An 18,299-nucleotide genomic window follows, 5' to 3' on the forward strand; every position below is an offset into this window, starting at 1 on the left:
TAAATTGCCTTACTTTGCTAACAGATCCACAGACCTTGCTTGGGCACCCGTTCAGATATAGTAGCACACACCACACCACAAGAGCCTGGGCCAAGCAGAGGTAATATTTCAGACACTTAACACTGACCTACATTGCAGTTCTCTTAATGCAGGCAGTATACAAATGTTTTCCTTTAGAAGAATGTGCTGTTTTGCAATATTTTGTTTGGCTCTATAGAGCTGCAAGGCATAAAAGGGACAGGATTAGCTGCTTATCTTTCTTGACTATTTTAAAATGAAGCACTGGGAGAAAGGATGAGGAAATGCATGAGCATATGGGGAGAAGGCCTCCTTCTTTAATTTTAGATTTGTTTACTATTAAAATCATAGTAGCCTTAAATCAGACCATGTAAAATTCATATCAGCTCAATTTGTATAAGCTAAACTGTGACACAGAGATCTGTCAAGACAGTCATTCTTTTCCCTCCGTTGGCTCCAGAGTCCCTTTATAAAACTTCCAAGGAGTTTAAGTTGAAGGTGAGCTAAATTATAGGGCATAGAAATGACCTGAAAAGTTAACACAAGGGTGTTTATACAAAGTATATAAATGTCCATATCCACAACACATCTACTGGAAATGTCCACTAGTCTTCTGTAACAGGATGAATACCATTGGTATCTTTCTTCCCTAGAAACACTTGGGAAAGACCTGAAATATTTCAGTGTGTCTGGTCTCTACTGTAACCTACATCTAAGAGCTTTATCTTGGTTTAGTGAAATTTCAGGATAATGAAAAAAGTGGCAAATGTTTGACCAAGGGCACTGTTGGTCTCTTTCGGGTGACAGTTATCTAGAGATGGATATTGTTAAAAGTACTCTACAGGAACTTAAAAATGCAGAGAAAGAGTTTTCTCCAGAAGTCCTTTATCAGGGCAGGAAGCTAGGACTTTGCCTGTAGGTGAAAGGATTGAAGGCCTTCTAGTGTTTGTGTGGGTGTTTAATAAATCAGCAACTCTACATTCCCTAGAAAACAGGACAGGTCACCTGCTCCCCTGCCTTGAGGCAGGCCTGTTCTTAAACAACTCCAAAAAGCCAGCCATCGTCTAGACAATTCCAACTCACAGGTATTAATCTTTCTCCACAATCTTCTTGGGTAGCAAGTAAGTTTCTCATTATGTCTAAATTAAGTTCCTTTTCTTTTATTCCAGGTAAGCCTTATTGTTCGTTACTTTGCTTTCTACTTTTTTTCCCCTTGGTCTTCAGTAGCTCTCCAAGCTGATGTTGGCATAGAATTTAGAACAGCTAGGATTAGGTATAGACTCCCTTCCATGTTAACTGAAACCCAAGAAATTATTTCTGATTTTGAATATACCCCAAATTAAAAAAAGTAGGCACCAAAGAAAGGCCGTCATACATTGTTACAGCTTGAACCCACCCCCCCATCCCACCCCCTGCCCCAGCATTGAGCTAGTCTGCCCTGAAAAAGGAGGACCTTCTTAATACTTTGTAAGTAACATAGCACTTGATCGTGGGACCCAGGGAAGAGGTGGTAGTGGTTATTGGAGGTGAGATGACTCCCTTTAACTGACCATTCTCATGCTCCTCCTGCCCCTCAATTCCTCAAAGACTCGTTTTCAGACTTTTTTCGTCTACCACATTTCTGAGTAGATATGCACTAAAATGTAAAATTACGAAGTGCACACAATTATACAAGAGTGCACTGGTATCATCAAGTATCTAGAAACCCTGGCGGCGTAGTGGTTACTAGTTCATCTGCCAACCAAAAGGTTGCCAGTTCAAATCCACCAGGCACTCCTTGGAAACCCCATAGGGCAGTTCTACTCTGTCCTGTAAGGTCACTATGAGTTGGAATCCACTTGACCTCAACAGAATTTTTTTTTTTTTTAAATTAGTATGGAGAAAAGAGTGTTTCCTGTTACACAGATAAAACATTAAGATAAAACTTCTTCCTCAACAAATAAAGTAGAGCTTCCCAGCTCTTTGAGCAGAGTAGCTCTGATTTTCAAAGCTGGTAGTTAATCACCTTAGTTTCAGTCATCAATTAGCAGATAGCCCTCTGATCTCTCTTGATTGGCCCCTTTGTCAAACAAAACAAACAGGAGCAAAGCCAGCATAACAACACCGGTTTATTCAAAAGTCTCCTGGAATAACTTTGAGGGGAGGAGATGGGGGTGGGGTGTAAATGGAGTATGGCTGTTTGGAATGGAAGGAACATGCTTAAATTTATCAATATGTTGTGGGTTAAGCATGTGGTTCATTTCTGCCTAAATCTTCATTTTTGGCTAGTGGAGCTCATTAAAAAGGTTTAAGATTAGAACAGATTATTTCAGAATGAGGAAGCATAAATTTGTTTAGAGTTGTACTAAAACTGTGCTGCGGACTCTGTGATTTGCTTTTGCTAAGAAGCGAGTGTGTTTGAGGAGTGCTCACACTCTTCTCCAATTTTCTATGCCCTTTGAAATCCTATTGTTTTTAAGAGCTGACCATTGGTTTTTCCAAACTGTTATAGCATATGGGGTAGCCGTGGGCTCCCAAAGGCTGAAATGTAGTTGACACCCCAGGGACACAAAAGTGCTCAAGAGTGATCTGGTCTTAGGCGGAACCACTCTTCTAAAAGAAGAAAATTTTAAAATCACCACATGGTGTTGTCTTATTATTAATGGGACATAGGCAAATTGTAAAATCTGTACACTCAAAAAGACAAAACATCAAAGCTAAAAGGGAGGATAAATGGATATCAGATATCTAATTTGCCCCATTTCATTTGTTAATGTACAGCTTTGATTTGAATACAAATTGATTTATGGAGATCTAAGCACTAATATATAGATTGCATTCCTCCAGTTTATATACCTCAGTAAAGGGTGGAAACTGCTGTTTATTAGTTGCAGCATCTAATATAGTTCATCTGGGGTTGTGAAACAACTAATTGGCAATGTTTTTATGGACTAATATATTGAAAGCTAAAACATGAGTCAATAGCCATTACTTAAAACATGTGACATAAATATTTATATTGATCTACAAAGTCATCACTGAATGTTTAGATCATAAGCTATCTTCTGATAGTACTAATCCATGTTTATGTTTCTTTGACTCAGTTAAGAAACATTCTTAAATTGTAATTGTCATGCAGAAATTACAATTCCAGTATGTCAGATTCTTAAAATTTGGCATAATGGTGTTTTTGATTGGATTCAGAGTGTCCTTTGGCTTCAGAATATCTATATTATGGTACCTAAAAATAAAGGAAAAAACAACAATGAAAAATTAAAAATAAAACATGTTCTAAAGACTATCTATATAAATACCTTAAAAATATTAGCTGTTACAGTGCAACGCCAAACTTATATTAACCTCGCTTATCCTCTGACCTCAGAGTCCCATTAACTTGCTGGTATTTGTCCTACAATAAATTCAACGAATTCTAAAATATTTCCGTATTCTTGCGGATTGACAGATGTAGCATTCAGAGGACTTGCAACCGCTGAAGACAGGGTTACAGATTTGGGGGAAGGGGAACTCTGACGATCAGTTTAAAAATACGGAGTGGGTTTGTTTAAGGGGTTAATCTTTCTAGTGTATTTATTTCCACAAATGGATTTTTGGAAAATGAGGCTAGCCCGAGGTGTTAATATGGTTACCTGGAAGCTTATTTTATTTTTTGGCGCCGCAAAGACCAGGTGGAAAAGATTTGTTTCTAATACCAGGGAAGAACAGTTCACACGGTGGTGGCTAGATGGTTGCCAGCGTTCACACTTCAGTGCTGGTAGACCAGAAGACTGGAAACAAAAGGGTTACTTGTTTCCCCACCACCGCCTTTACCCCCAGATCGATTTTTCTTATTTAATCAGTGAGTAAAAAAAGAGAGACAGAGAGGGGGAAAAAATTGCAGGAAGGGCAAAGTGGTGGGGGAGGGTTGAAAGCCAGGAGCTGCAGTACAGAAAATCAGTCCTGGAAGTTGCGCTGCCGAGTCCTTGGAACGAGGAAGGAAAGCCAGCAAAACGCTCCCAGTCATTTCCACACTGCTAGCCTGTCTTTTCTCCTCGCAACGCGCTAGTGTCTCATTTGGCTTCCCTCTGCCACCGAGCGATCACATACATTATTTCCCCCAAGATAACACAATCAAACTTGTATTTACCGACATCCTCTCCTCGCAGCCTGTTTGAGATTTGTTTTAATAAATAAGTGTTTCATGTGAATGATGTAGTAATTGAAACAGGCGCACCATTTTTTTTTTCTTTCCTTTCTCTTACTGCAGGAGGTTCCTCAACCCCAATCTGGTTGCAAAATAAAACGCTTTGTCTCCACAACCACCCCCCATCGCACCCCCACCCGCTCTCACTGTGTGTTTTATACGTGTGTATATCTCAACCCCCTACAGTAGCCAAGAGAAAGCAGCCACCCAATCAGAGAGCCCAGTTTCATAAAAGCTGCTCTCTGATTGGCCCGGTGCGAAAGGGCATTGGGAACAAAGAAAAGTCCCTTTCAGGTATAGACGCTGAGAGCTCCTTTTGCTCCACTCCCTCTGTGTGTGTGTTGTGTTTCAGTCCTGATTTCAGTGTTGCAGAACAAGCTTGTTGTGTGTGTGCACCAGGGGGACTTCTGTTTTCTTTTTTATTTTATTTTTATTTTTGCTTTTATAAAAAATACACGGGACGGTCTGTGACATTTGATGGTCCATCTTCTTTAATAATAAATTTGTTGAAGAGATTATAATTTCCAAAATAAAGCGGCTGCAACCAAACACATTCAATGCAGTTAGAAGGAAAAGGTCAACTCGATCCAATACAGACCGTAAGTACGGTTGCGTGGTGTGTCTCTATATAGCACTTAGCGGGGACTTCATGCAGGGGAATGTGCGAGTTTTATGCATTGAAATGAGGAACTAGTTACAGGGTTTGGCTTTTGCATTTAGAACAACAACCCAAGAAGGGTGAATTTAATTCAGTGGAGGGTGAAGTATTTGTAACTTCTTCACACAAATTAAGCTTGACTGGGCACTCGGGGTAACTTAGAGTAAATTACCTCTTGGGCTTTAATCCAAAGGAGAATAAAAGTGACACAATTACATATCCTGCTCTGCAGTGTCCATTCTCCAGCTCACCTCACCACCTCCCTCTGCTATCCTTGGAGGGCAGACCCCCTTCCAAACCGAACCAGGGAAATGGGGGCAGGGGCAGAACAAGCCGATTTCCGTCGCCTGTCACAGCCTAGTGTCCAATAATTTAATATTAAATAAGGGAATAGCCACCCATGACATGTAATGGTTATAATTACCATTTTCCACCTCCTTAAAAAAGCTAGTAGCGAAAACACCATGGGGGGGGGGAAGCCCCACCCAACCCAAACAAACCCACAAATAGTAACAATGGTGTGTTTATTACAGGATCTGGATGGGAGCTAGCAAAATGTTTTTCTTTGTGTAATACATGAGGGGTCCCTAAAATCCAAGTGGCTCGGAGGTACCCCCCTCCCCCACAGGCGTCCCAGTCCCAAGCCCCTGGGAAAGCCGACAAATTGGAGATAAGTTGAGGAAAGGTTTATAAGGTGTTTCTTTAAAACATCTGCTTTGCTCTTGTGTTCATTACATTTCACTCCCTCCTAACTTCCGAGATCCTAGATCTCCGAGAAATGTTTCACATTCATAACTTGTAGCTGTGCCCACTGTAGGGGGGAGGCGGAGGTGGGGGGGGGCTGTGTGCAAGGGGAGGGGAGAGACCTTCAGCTTTTTTTTAAAGACCAGATCAGTATTTTCTTGATACGCTTGTCACCATTTTTGTTCTCACGACAACCAGTTGAGCCCTTGATCCTCACGTGATGTGAAAGGCTTGCACTGTAACAAAATCGCTCCTTTTAGATGGTTGGTTGTTGCTAACTCGCCCATCCCCCTCTCCCAGCCCCGACATTTCCAGCAAAGCGACTCTCCACTTCCAATCCATCAACAATTCATTACAGCTTTTAGCTTCCAAACGCCAGCTAATTAAAAATACTAAGCCAAGCTCCGAGGCCATCTGACTAAACACAGGAGGGAGAGGGCGAGACAAGGAGAGAAAAATAAATAAGAGGGAGACGCACCGTTTGCTGCGACTATCAGGGGGAAAATCTGTCCTGAAAAAGGTCGCCTTAAAAAAAAAAAATCTTTTTTTTTTTTTTTTTACTCTAATTATCGAATTACCACATGACCTGATTGGCTTGAGCGACCGCGAATTTTTTTCCCCTCCGGGACTATGCTAGGAACTCGGTTCCTTTTTTTTATAACAACATAAGACAGGAAAACATCACATCCTTTAGGGTTAGAAAACTGAACCAATTTAAACGCCGTTATTCTCCCCACCCCAACGACCCCCGCCCCGAGCGAATGCTGTTATAACTGGTTTATCACTGCTCCCCTCCCCCTCCACACCTTTCTTTTTCTCCTCTTACCCAGCTTCTCATACCACCCTTTCTTCCTTTTCCTCCTCCTCCCGTCCTCCTTCCCCCTCCTTTTCTCTTAAGTTAGTTCAAGAAATCAAATCTGTCTGGACGGGCGGAAAAATGCCACTTCCCGACTAGCAGGCGGAATCCAGCCCAGATTTTCAGTCCTTTCTGCTTCTTCTTTCTTCCCTTTCACTAATTTATCCCGATGTTAGCACATTCTGTCTTGTTACTAGCGGACGCCTGTAGGTTTGCTACATGGGATCATTACTTACTGATCACGGTGACTCTGAAGTCTGGAACTGAAGGCGGAATGAGAAGTTGGGAAAACTTTTTTCTCTAAGCTCTCTCTCTTTTTTAAAACTATTATTCTCGATGCTTGTTAAGAGGAAAAAAAGCCCTTGGTGCTTCTGTTGTGAATGTGAAACATTATCTTCCAGCTGTACAGTGACACATTTTTTTAAGGAGAAAAGGACTCCTGATCTGTTTGCCAAAAGGGGGGTGGGGAGGTGGAATAATGTTATCGAGTGATTATTCTGGCTGAGATGTGTTATTTGGTTTCTTCCTTCTTGATCATTTGGTGTTTAAGTAAAATGAGGCACAGGCTTGTTTGCCGAGTGGAGTGGGAAAGGCATTTTGATTTGCTGGCCTAATTAAAATATGATAAAGGATTAAAGGTAAGCGATGTCTGTGTGTGTGCGTATGTATATTTATTATTATTTTTTTCTTGACAATCAACTGTTAAAAGGGGGCTGATCCCTTTAAAAACCGTTTTAACTGATCTTTGTCAAACACACGCTCATTTGCGGTCATTGAGGCCACCTTGGCGCAGATCACTTAAAGTGTATGTCTTAATCAGTTTCCTGTACAGTCAGCACCATATTTAACAGACTGAGCAATTCTGTGACCTAGGAATATGGTAGAATTGTTTAGATGTATTTTTTTTTCTCTCAAAAGGCAGATGTTTAACCTTTTATTTAACACTGTCTTTTCCACAGAGAAATGCTCTTAAAGACGTGTGTGTATTTCAAAATCTTTGTAAACTGTATGGGGAAAAGAGGATGGGAGGGAGTTGTGTGTATGTGGTGGGGGTATACTGGTCGTTTTTTCTGTTCCTTACTGGGAACAAAAAACAGATTGCCCAGACAATTTGTAAGAAGTAATAAAATTAGAAATAAGGAAAATTTAGGCAGCGGCATTTTCAAAACTAGCCTTAGAGAACTTCCATGGTCTGGTCTTTTAAATGGCAAGATCTAGGAAATGTTTAGGGATGTTTAAAACCGTGTTCCTCACTGTCTTCTAAGTATTCAGGCTGTGTTTCTGGGGTTGAGATATCACATGTGCTAGATAAAAATCCTAAACTCTTTTTTTTTAAACCTCTTTGGACTTGAATCAGGTCCTTAGACAGTTTAATGCTTTTTAAAAAGTGATTCTCTTTGTGTTGTTGATAAAGGGATTTTCTTTTTAGCTACTGTAAGATGCTTACTGCCATGGGTATGTTTTTGGGGTTTGGTTATTTTCCTTTAAACCTGATATTGGACTGTGGAGACAATACATGAGCCACTTTACTCCTCATCCTTCCCTGTACCCCTTACTGACTCCCCAGTATTAATCGTTTTTTATTCTGGTAACACCCAGACAAGAAATATTCGACTTTTCCCCCCTTCACAGGAAAAGGTGGACCTGGACTGAAGGGTGTAAAATCTCTGGACACATTCCTGGGGCAGGAAAAAGAAGAGGAAGATTAGAAGATTCTTTTTTTTTTTTTTTTTCTTTAAGAGAGCCCAGCGGAGCTAAACGAATGTCCCCTCATCTCCAAAGGAAAGTTCATCGGATTTTTATTCTAGAGAGCTCATCTTCAGGATGTCAGTGAACATTTCTACTGCAGGAAAAGGTGTGGATCCAAATACGGTTGATACTTATGACAGTGGCGATGATTGGGAAATCGGGGTTGGAAATTTAATAATTGATTTGGACGCTGATTTGGAGAAGGACAGACAGAAATTTGAGATGAATAATTCCACCAACACCACTAGCAGCAGCAACTCTAAGGATTGTGGAGGTCTGGCCTCCAGTGGGGCAGGTACTACCACAGCCTTAGCTGATGGCCTAAAATTTGCTTCTGTTCAGCCCTCTGCTCCCCAGGGGAATTCACACAAAGAGACCAGCAAATCAAAAGTGAAAAGGAGTAAAACTTCTAAGGATGCTAATAAATCTCTGCCTTCTGCTGCCTTGTATGGGATTCCCGAGATCAGCAGCACTGGCAAGAGGCAGGAAGTCCAAGGGCGCCCTGGAGAGGCAACTGGCATGAATTCAGCACTGGGTCAAAGTGTGAGCAGTGGCGGCGGCGGCAACCCAAACAGCAATAGTACCAGCACCGGCACCTCCGCTGTCACCGCGGGGGCAGCCTCCTGTGGGAAAAGCAAAGAGGAGAAGCCAGGTAAAAGCCAGAGCAGCCGAGGAGCCAAACGGGATAAGGATGCGGGGAAATCCAGGAAGGACAAGCACGACCTGCTTCAGGGCCACCAGAATGGCAGTGGCGGCCAGGCCCCCTCCGGGGGGCACCTCTATGGCTTTGGGGCCAAGAGCAATGGAGGTGGCACGAGCCCCTTCCACTGCGGGGGCACTGGGAGTGGCAGCGTCGGCGCTGCAGGGGAAGTTAGCAAAAGTGCCCCGGATTCAGGGCTCATGGGAAACTCTATGTTGGTAAAGAAGGAAGAGGAGGAGGAAGAGAGCCACAGGCGAATCAAGAAACTGAAAACTGAGAAGGTAGGATAAAATCGCCTTCCTAGATCTCCCACTTTCCTCTTTGTGTGCATTTGTGTGGGTGTGTTGGGGGGTGTGCCTCTGTGTGCCTTACATTTCTTACTCCTGCTTTCTGGTTCTCTGTGAAGTTTCTGTTATATGTATCCTTTACATTAAAATTTGGTATGGGAGAGCTTCCTTGTGTGCAGTGTTTGGCTCTTGCTTCTACTTCTGCTGCTGCTGCTTTGTGGTGTTAGTGTTTTGAGTCCCCAGGTGGGAGGGACTGAGTGCTCTTAGGACAAGTCCCTTTTGCTCTGCACTTGGGCAGCCAGGCCAGTCAGCTAGATGTGGTATGCTTTTAATAGAAAACCTGCTCATGCACCCGCTTGACTCTTGTCCTGGTTTCTCCCCTGAGGATAACTGTCTTCTGTTTTAATTTACACATCCTAGTATTTCTGGTAATGTGTCCTTAGGTGCAGGGTTCACATTCCCTCCCTGGAGAGGCACGTGGAGGATTCTTGTCTGCACTCCAGCTTCAGCCTATCCTCGACCCACTTCTTTCTCCAAAATAGCTCTGTCAAAGGATACCCTTGGATGGGTTCCTGTTATTGGTCCCGAGTCAAACCTTGGTGTCCTTGGGTCATTGGTTTCAAAACTGTGCGTAAAGATTGGAATGCTTTTGGTGGCTGCTAGGGTTCTACACTTGTTCCCTCGCCCAGTTCTTAGATGGAGATTTAAGAGCGTTATCACTCTTTGGATCACTCTGGGGCTAGATAGCTTGGGTTTCTGGTTTGCCTGGGGAGCTGAAAGGTTGGCAAGAAAAGCGAAATAGACTTGGTGTTCCTGAAATGTGAAAACATAACCCAAGGGGATGTGAGTGGTAATAGTAAAGTGGAACGCTAGAATTATGTGTTGCGTTTGAGCAATCTGAACCCTTCCTGCCATCTTTGCCATTACTTTAAAATCTTTAGTCTGTAGTTAGACACTGCCTTTGATAAACTGCTCCAGTGTTTTGTTGCTCAGGGATGGAGGCCTGTCTTACTGGTCTAGTTATTGCTGTGCATTGAGTAATGCCTGGGAACAGAAAGTGCTCTGTCCACCAGACAGGTCGGAAGAGAGCTGGGGGTGTGACTGATGTTTCTATAAAATTACCCCTTAGATTAATTCTACAGGTTGTGCCTTGCAGAAGCAAAATTTATATCCTGATGTGGTTTGTGGCATGGTTATTTGGAAATATGCTTATTAAATAATTTGATTTTTGCTCTTTCTGACTTGATCAGAATTATAAGCGGCAATAATGTGTTTGGGTAGTTATTTCTGAGTAAAATTATTTACTGTTCTCTCTCTCTCTCTATATATATACACATACATATGTATGTATTTGTGTTCAGATCTTAAGTTGGAGTACAGGAATAAAGTTTTGATATTGTGATTTTAGAAGTTTATGAAGGTAACAATTAAGGTAGAGATAAAGCAGAAAGTCCGAAAGCCCCTGAACTCTTCTTTTGTGCATACCCCCTTGGTCAGACAATATTTTAATTGATGAGCTTAAATGAATTTTTAAAAATCCCACGTTTCAATTTTTATGTTTAAATGTATAGTTCCACATAATTTCTGTTAAAAGGCATTCTGAAGTCTTTTTATTAACTTAGTACAGTAGGGCATTTACTTTTGTTGCCAATCGTCTTCAAATTGCAGTTCTAATCTGCTTTAACTATCTAGATGAATTGCCCTAATCCAGTGCGCACAATGGCTGTGGTTAAGGAGTCAGGGCCATTTGATTGGATTCACTGGCTGCCTGGAATGTGGGAGGTACTGCCCTTTTGCATTCTCCTTAGCCTTTTAATCTTCCAGCCAAATGTTCACATTCAACAATTTTGTTTAGCTGGCAATCGGAACATTTCAGTATTTCAAAGGCTGCTGTCATGGCAACTGAGATTAGAGCATGGTGTCGGTTCTTCAGTTTTTGTGTCCTTTTCACGTTCCAGCCACAGAGGAAACTAGGTGAAGAATGGAAGAATTAAATTATTCATATACATGAAACTCATCTTCAGTCCGAGCAGTATACATGTAATAATATGAATTACATAAATGAAGAGCAAACAAGTCATGGTGGGTCTGGGGTGGAGGAGGGGAGAGGGAGTGGACTAGCGCGTTGCCTTTAGATTTGCTCCTGGCCCCTGTGGCCAGAGGAAGCTGCACTTCCAACAACAGCCTTTGGTGTTGGTACAGGCGGCCTTTGGGGATGGCATCGAGGGCCTTGAATCCCACAGGCTTGACCATTCTCTGTTGGGCGTTGCCTCAGGATTTTAAACAGTATTCCTTAGGACTCCTCTCCCTAACACCCCCCGCCCCCCAAATCCCCAAAAGGCTTCTCTTAAGAATGCTTTTATTCTTGGCACACAGAAATGTCCTTGTCTGAATGCCACCCAAGGAAGTAACTAATTCCACTAACTCAGGGTTGTGTAAAATTAGGCCTTAGTTTAGAAAATACTTCCTAATGATGTGAGAATACCTATTAGGAAGTAAAGATTTAGTAGAACAAGCTTTACCTGACAAAATATTTCAACAGGAGGCGTCTTTAAGAAAGGTTTCTTTTGGGCATATTATGCAGTGTTTTAATTTAAACCTTTCTTGACTTTCCGGGTTTATGAAGAGTAAGTGCCTTAAAAGAGAAGATGACTAATTTTCAGCAATCAGATGTGGCTTATGAAGGGCCAAATGTGAAAACCAAAAACCTGTATGTGTGTGTGCATTTCTTTTTTTCCCTGTTGGAAGGTTCACAGGAGACTCATAAGACTAGCTGTCACTGGTTAATTTTCACAGCATGCTTAAATGTCTATTTTTGGTCTGTTTGTTCTGTTTCTTCACTACACAAAGTCATGTAAAACATGATAAATTGGACCTTATGAAACTTAATTAAATCAATGAGTGTTCTACTCCTTTATGTGGAAACCACAAGTATGTTGTAAAAGTTGCCACTCCCTTAATACGTGAACAAAATCAAAACATGCCATAATTCTAAGATGTTTGAGCTATATTTCTATAGCCTGTTTTGTGGTTAAGCCACCAGTGACATGTCTGAATAAGTAGATTTGATGGGTTGGCTTTTGGTTGTTAAAACCTGCTTCTCCTCCTCCCCCCTCCTTTCTTTTGAAGCCTAATAGCCTTGTATTGAGGCGCTTCTTCATGTATCCTCCTTAGCAGTCTTACATCAGACATGGAGGCATTCAGCTGGGCTAAACAGTTATATAGAGTACATGGGTTTATTTGATTGTGGGAAAACTTGAAAATACATAGAAAAATTCTTAAGAAACGGCTGATACTTAAGTAGAAACGAAGGCACGGGAGGTCTTAACAGTTGTGTCTTATGGTTCTAATTACTCAGTAAATACTCTGAAGAAAAGGCTTATTTCATTAATATCATATTACTTTCATTGAGATGGTCCTTGACATCCTAAAGCTGCTATCTGCAGATGAACCCGTCTGTAAAGGATATCATTCATTTCATTTTTTTTTTTCTCTTACAGAAGTGTTTATACACTTCACTAGGGAATTCTGGTGCATTTTCTAAGTGAGTGTGAGCAGCTTAAGAACATATTTTGATTAATGAGTTTTCTGGTTGTTGATATGCTTTTTTTTAAAAATATAGTGCCTCCTACAAACTCAGCTTAGTGAGTGCAGTTTATCTACTATGAAGTAAAAGGGCAGAAAGGTCACTTGCTATAATTAAAGAACAAAGTCCATTGTTGTCCGACAGCAAACTGTTTTGAAAGCTACATAAGGGATTTAGCTGTTAAAATCTTTGGTAACTAAGGGTGGCTCCCAGTCAGCATTGATCCAGCTCCTTACTTTTCTATAGGTTTCCTTGGAGGGTGACAGGGCTTTTTGAGGTGGGTGCAGAGGGGATGCCCTTTCCCCAAGGAAGTTTTCTGTGAGAACCCATGGAACTTGGAGTATTTGTGTGAACAGGCCTATAACTGAATTTTTTTTCTTTGTCTAGCATTTAAAATCTTTTGGGTTTCCTGAAGAGATTAAAAACACATACACACACACAACTGATCAAGATGGTGTATAAGGAGATAAGCAATGTTTAGCAACTTTTAATAACTTTGTCAATAGTCTGTAAAAAAAAAAGGGAGGGGGGAAGGGATTGATTGCCTAAATGTCATGAGGTTAAGAATGCTCTTCAAGTGAAATTGCTTGGCTGCAAGGTTGTTTTAATTAGAGTGTTATAAAGACTTACTTTTCCTAAGCAGCATTTTATAGTTAGTAAATGAAATGTATGTCCAAAGTGCTAAGCAGAAATCTCCCTAACCACAGAGGTGTTCAATAACCAGATTCAAACAACATGGAAAGTACCATCTGTTCTTCGTTTTCAGCATGAAAAGCAGGGATTGAATGGTGGAGATTTGCTCCAATTTTGACTGTGTCTGTGTGTGTATGTTTTTTTTAATTTAAAAAAGTTCACCTGGAACTTCACAGAAACTTCAGATTGCAGTAATATGAGCAACACTGCGAAAACACATGTTCCTACGTTTATTTTAACCAGTTCCACTTTTATTTAAAAGATTTCCAGAAGCCAAGCCATTGAACACTTCATAATGGTTATTCAGTTCCTGCAGGCAATCACAATGAGGGGTCAGTTCTTCAAAGATCTAACTATTTAGTCAGTACCTGAATTATTCTGTCAGTTTTTCCCCTGGAGGCAAGGGGGGGAAAGAGCTCTCACAGGCTAACTCTGGTCAGCGCTTATCAGTTAATCTAATTGTATGTGCTAGTGCCTTGGACTGGTGTTTACTATATATAGACCTTGCTCTTCTTGCTCAGAGCTGTAGTGTAAGATTGTTGATAATGAGGAAAATACTCTTTCAGCAATAACTTTTCAGTCCCTGACTTCTAAACGCTAAAATTCGTGGTTCTGGATTTAGTAAGAGCCCTGGGTAAAACATTATCCGGCCTTTGTTTGAGGTCTTTTATTGAAGCTAATGACTGGGCTTGTGCCTCCCTGAGATAAATGACATTATCTCTGAGTGGGCTGACAGGAAACAGACATGTTAATGGTGAAGCTGCGGGGAGGATCTGCTCCGGTTCTGACAAAAGAGTCGAGAAGGGACCCCTGGTTGTGGTCATTAACACATAATGCATTTTTGCTCTTCCTAAGAGGCCCTTGATAATTGGAAAGCTATTTTAGCCACAAGCACTTAAATCATAAATCTACTACTCCTAGTTCCTTTGCATTCTTAAAAGTAACAAAGTAATGTGTTTTTTGTTAACAAGTGTGTGATCTGGCTTTTTAAAATCGTGACAGTTCTAGGACTTTTTATTAGATGGGATCTTTGTCTTTCGTCATTGCTCAGTCATCCCTCTGTTTTAATTTAGTGGAAAAATGGGTCCAAAACCTAAAAAGGAGTCATTTTTATACCTGAAGATGTTGCATGTGAGTGTGGGTACTATATATTTTTTGTAAGTTAGGTAAGAGATTTTTGCTCAGTGATTTGAATGTGATGAAACCTGCCTTTTGAAGTGTATGTTTAAAAAAGTCATGGGTGTAATTGAGTTTCAATGCAGTTTAAACTCTGCTTCATGAACAAAGATAATTGCCATGTTGAGCACACTCTAGAGGTGTAGAGGAGGTGGAAGGATCATGTTATTTTATTCTTTAATATTAAGCACTGGAAGTTTTTTCATGGTAATTACTCTAGCACAACATAGTTTTCATTGCCAGTACTCTGAACTTGCCAGTGATCTGAACATGAAGGGTTTTGTTTGAATACTAAAGAGTTTATTCCTAAATTACTTGTATAGCTCTCCTGTTTAAAAATGGAAGCCAGAATAAGGAAATCCTGGGCTAACCCTGTTATTGACGTCTTAGTGGAAATAAACCTTCCTTCACCAGGATTGTTCTCAGTTAATAATAATAGTACCCTCTTTGTCTCTACTTCATTTAAGATTTTAGGGGAAAGAGAATAGGTGTGATCCCTGCCACAGGAATGACTTGGGTCATCATTATAGATTAATAGTATAAGAATCATACTGGTGCCCTCTAACTCTGGCATTTCATAGATGTGTGTATATAAATGCTGTAATTGCATATTTAGATGCTCGCTTGGGAATTGGTTGGGGGTATTTAGTTAGTATGGGCTTTCATATCTTTATTAAATAAGATGTCACTGTTGATTTTGAGTTCTAATCTGCTGCGTGGTAAATGAGCTCCTGAGTCTCTAATTCTCTCTCTGGGCTGAAGTTTCACTAGTGTCTACTTGCTCTTTTTATTTAAGCAAAAGGTTTTGGCAATCGGAACAAAGGCTTTGCAACTGGGCGAAAGATCGTTAAAACTCTTCCTAGTAGATTGACCAGCAGTTGGGCTGTTGTAATGTTATTCTGAGAGCTCAAAGGATATTCTAGAGGGTGAGACTGGCACTTTGCTCCTAAAGCTAACTTCTGCATATTTGCTAAATATGGGTAAGAAATATCTTTGGTAATGTATTAAAAGAAGTTACGGGTTTTGCCTGAAAAACCGAAATGATCACAAAGCAAATACTTCTTACATTTGCATAGGTTACTGTGGGCCTTGAACTATGTGGACCTCATCTGGTATTCAGAAGGCACCCACCCCACTGAAGCTAAATGAAAATTAAAAACAAACAAACAAAAGGAATTGTAATAGTGAATTCAAAGTGAAGAATGTTTCTAGTAGAAGAAATGGGTTAGAAATGATTAATAAATACTACTGTTGATTTTTCAATGCTATTTCCTTTTCTTTCTCATCCCTCCCTTTGCCCCCCTCTCCGCTAGCCCCAGTTTGATTATTATTCACTGTGACTATCCTAGCTCAACCACTGAGCTTTTTGCCTCCTGGGAATCCTCATTGTCAGCTAGCAACTTAAGAAAAATGTGCCTACAGGGACATTTAGGCATATTCCAATAATGCCATGTGAATGCAGCTTTTACAGTTTAAAGAAGCAAATAAAAATATATTGATTACATTTTGTGTTGTACATAGTGATTTTAGAAAGCAGATATTTAGGTTGTGGACTTGGCTTATTGTGTTAACCGGAGAGCAGATGGCATGGTGCCACAGACGTATAATTTTACTTAAAGGAACTTTTAAGGTTTTGATGTGTTTTCTTTTCCTCTTATTTCCCTGATGGCTTCCTTTTATTGAAGGGTAACTTAAGGAGACCTGGTAGCAATTTTACTGCCTTCCCTTGACAGTTTGAAATAATAGCTTGTTCTTTGGTTGTACTGATCTTCTACCAGTCAACTTGATTCTGGTTTTCGTCATGTGGCAGTGAATTAAAAACAAAACAAAACAAAGTGTTTGTACTATGTTTTAAGAAATAGATTCTTTTATATGCTTCAATTAGCAACAGAGAAGACTAAGTTCCAATTGGTCACACTTTCCTAAACTCCTAGAAGTCACTGTTCCATTCTTTTGATTAAAGAAAACTCTGGGTTTGGTTTCTCAGGAAAGCACATCTGGACTTCTGGTTGCTTTGGGTACAACCTTTTGTCTTTCACATTAGTCACTGATGGTTCAAAGGTTGTGTTTAAGTTATTCCTAGTTAGGTCAGCAAGCTTTCCCCATTTCCCTTTTTTTGGTTGCTACACCAGTCATGAATGACAAGAATTCAGTTAGGATAAAAGTATTATTTGTTTCTATGCCTAGTTTTTACAGTTCTCCCCATTCTTCACCTAAAACAGCATGAGGATGAGTTGGAAAGCATCTTCTAACTTTTTTTTTGCAAAGTGTACATAGCCAGACCAGATTGCTTTTGGATTTCCTGTCACCTCCTTGGCTGATTTTATGGATGGCTCATGTTAAAAGCAACAATAATGTTTGAATTGGAAAGACTGGAGCCTTGGGTTTTCATTCTTCATGGAGAACTGTTTATTTGTGTGTGGTTCACCACAGTACATGGATAATGCTATCAAATCTGTGCTTTATTATAGGCTTATGACTATGGCAGCAACACTTTAGTTATGTGTTTCTGCATTTTATTTCTTTGCCAACTCTTTTGTGATGGAATGAAATTAGAACTGAATCTTAGCAGCGAAAGGGAAAATAGACACAACAAATAGAAATTGTCCCTTGAGCCAGTTTGGAAGTAAGCAGTGGTGACGGGTTTAAAAAAAAAAAAATTTTTTTTTCCAAATGACGTGAAATACACAGGAAAGTGCTTCAATATAACTTTTTTTTTGAAGATACGTGAAAGGTGAGCTGAACACTTTGACAAATGGAGGCTGCTCCAACAACTAGACTTTATCCCACGTGTTGTTTCACATCTTAAATAACCGAATGAAAAGAAATTCGCATTCCCAAATCTTTAAGCTGCTCCGGAGGTGGAATTTGAGTTAAGTAATATTGTTTGCTTCTGCTCCCCAAAGGGAAAAGCAAGATTTTATAACGGAGCAACTGAGCCTTTCCGCATCAAACTCCATTTGGCCAATTGTCTCCATTTACATTCCTTGCCCAAATCCTTCACCAGCCTTTCCCATGATGCCGCAGCAGATGCCAGACACTGAAGTAGAAAGCCAGCAGCTGTTTCCGTTACTCCATTGCTGTATTAGCCTCCACGATCAGCTCTTTTTCTTTCCCCTCCCCCTACTTTAAAAATAAAGAAACCGTTTCTCCCTTTGACTTCTGTATCATCCAGTTTAGCAGTCTGCAGGTCTTATATCTTATCGGTACCACTGGTGTCTCCAGAAAGCCCGTTTGTTTGCTGCAATGGTACAGCTGGAAAGCGCAGGGTCACCGGGGGCGTGGCCGCTGGCGTCCAGGGCAGGGCTGCGCGCTCCCGGCGGTGTGTCGGGGGCGCGTAGCCGGGGCCGCGCCCTCCTTCCCGCCCAGGACCCGTTTATGGCCCTGAGCACTGTAAATCTGTCAGCTCTTCACGACGCCTTCACCTCTTTCTTCATTTGCTCCCGCTTCTAGTTTGACAACGTTCCCCTGAGGCAGAATTCTAATCTGCTTCCAATTAGTTGCAAAATGTGACTGAAATTTCCACATTATGACTGCTGTTTTAGTTGCACGCACACATCTAGAAACAAATTAATGCTCTTGAATATTTATTTTTTGAGCCTGTGGATTTACTTTAAGAGGAAGAGTTTCCAACTATTTGGAATGACTTCCA

At 40.8% G+C, this 18,299-nt stretch overlaps 1 protein-coding gene across 4 annotated transcripts in view; it reads left to right on the top strand.

The window, feature by feature from the left end:
* Positions 1 to 4,509: 4,509 nt before the first annotated feature.
* ZNF608 (zinc finger protein 608) overlaps positions 4,510 to 18,299 on the top strand; it is a 115,754-nt gene continuing 101,964 nt past the window's right edge. Inside the window, exons 1-2 of one of the 4 annotated variants that reach the window (XM_049873544.1) lie at positions 4,510 to 4,797; positions 8,089 to 9,186. In XM_049873544.1, the coding sequence (XP_049729501.1) occupies positions 8,281 to 9,186 (906 nt within the window). In that variant the 5' untranslated portion in view covers positions 4,510 to 4,797; positions 8,089 to 8,280. Of the gene's footprint in view, positions 4,798 to 6,851; positions 9,187 to 18,299 lie in introns of those variants that run through there. The other 3 variants (XM_049873550.1, XM_049873555.1, XM_049873554.1) reach the window with 3 other exon arrangements.

Source organism: Elephas maximus, chromosome 2 (assembly GCF_024166365.1).
Source record: "Elephas maximus indicus isolate mEleMax1 chromosome 2, mEleMax1 primary haplotype, whole genome shotgun sequence".
NCBI lineage: Eukaryota > Metazoa > Chordata > Mammalia > Proboscidea > Elephantidae > Elephas > Elephas maximus.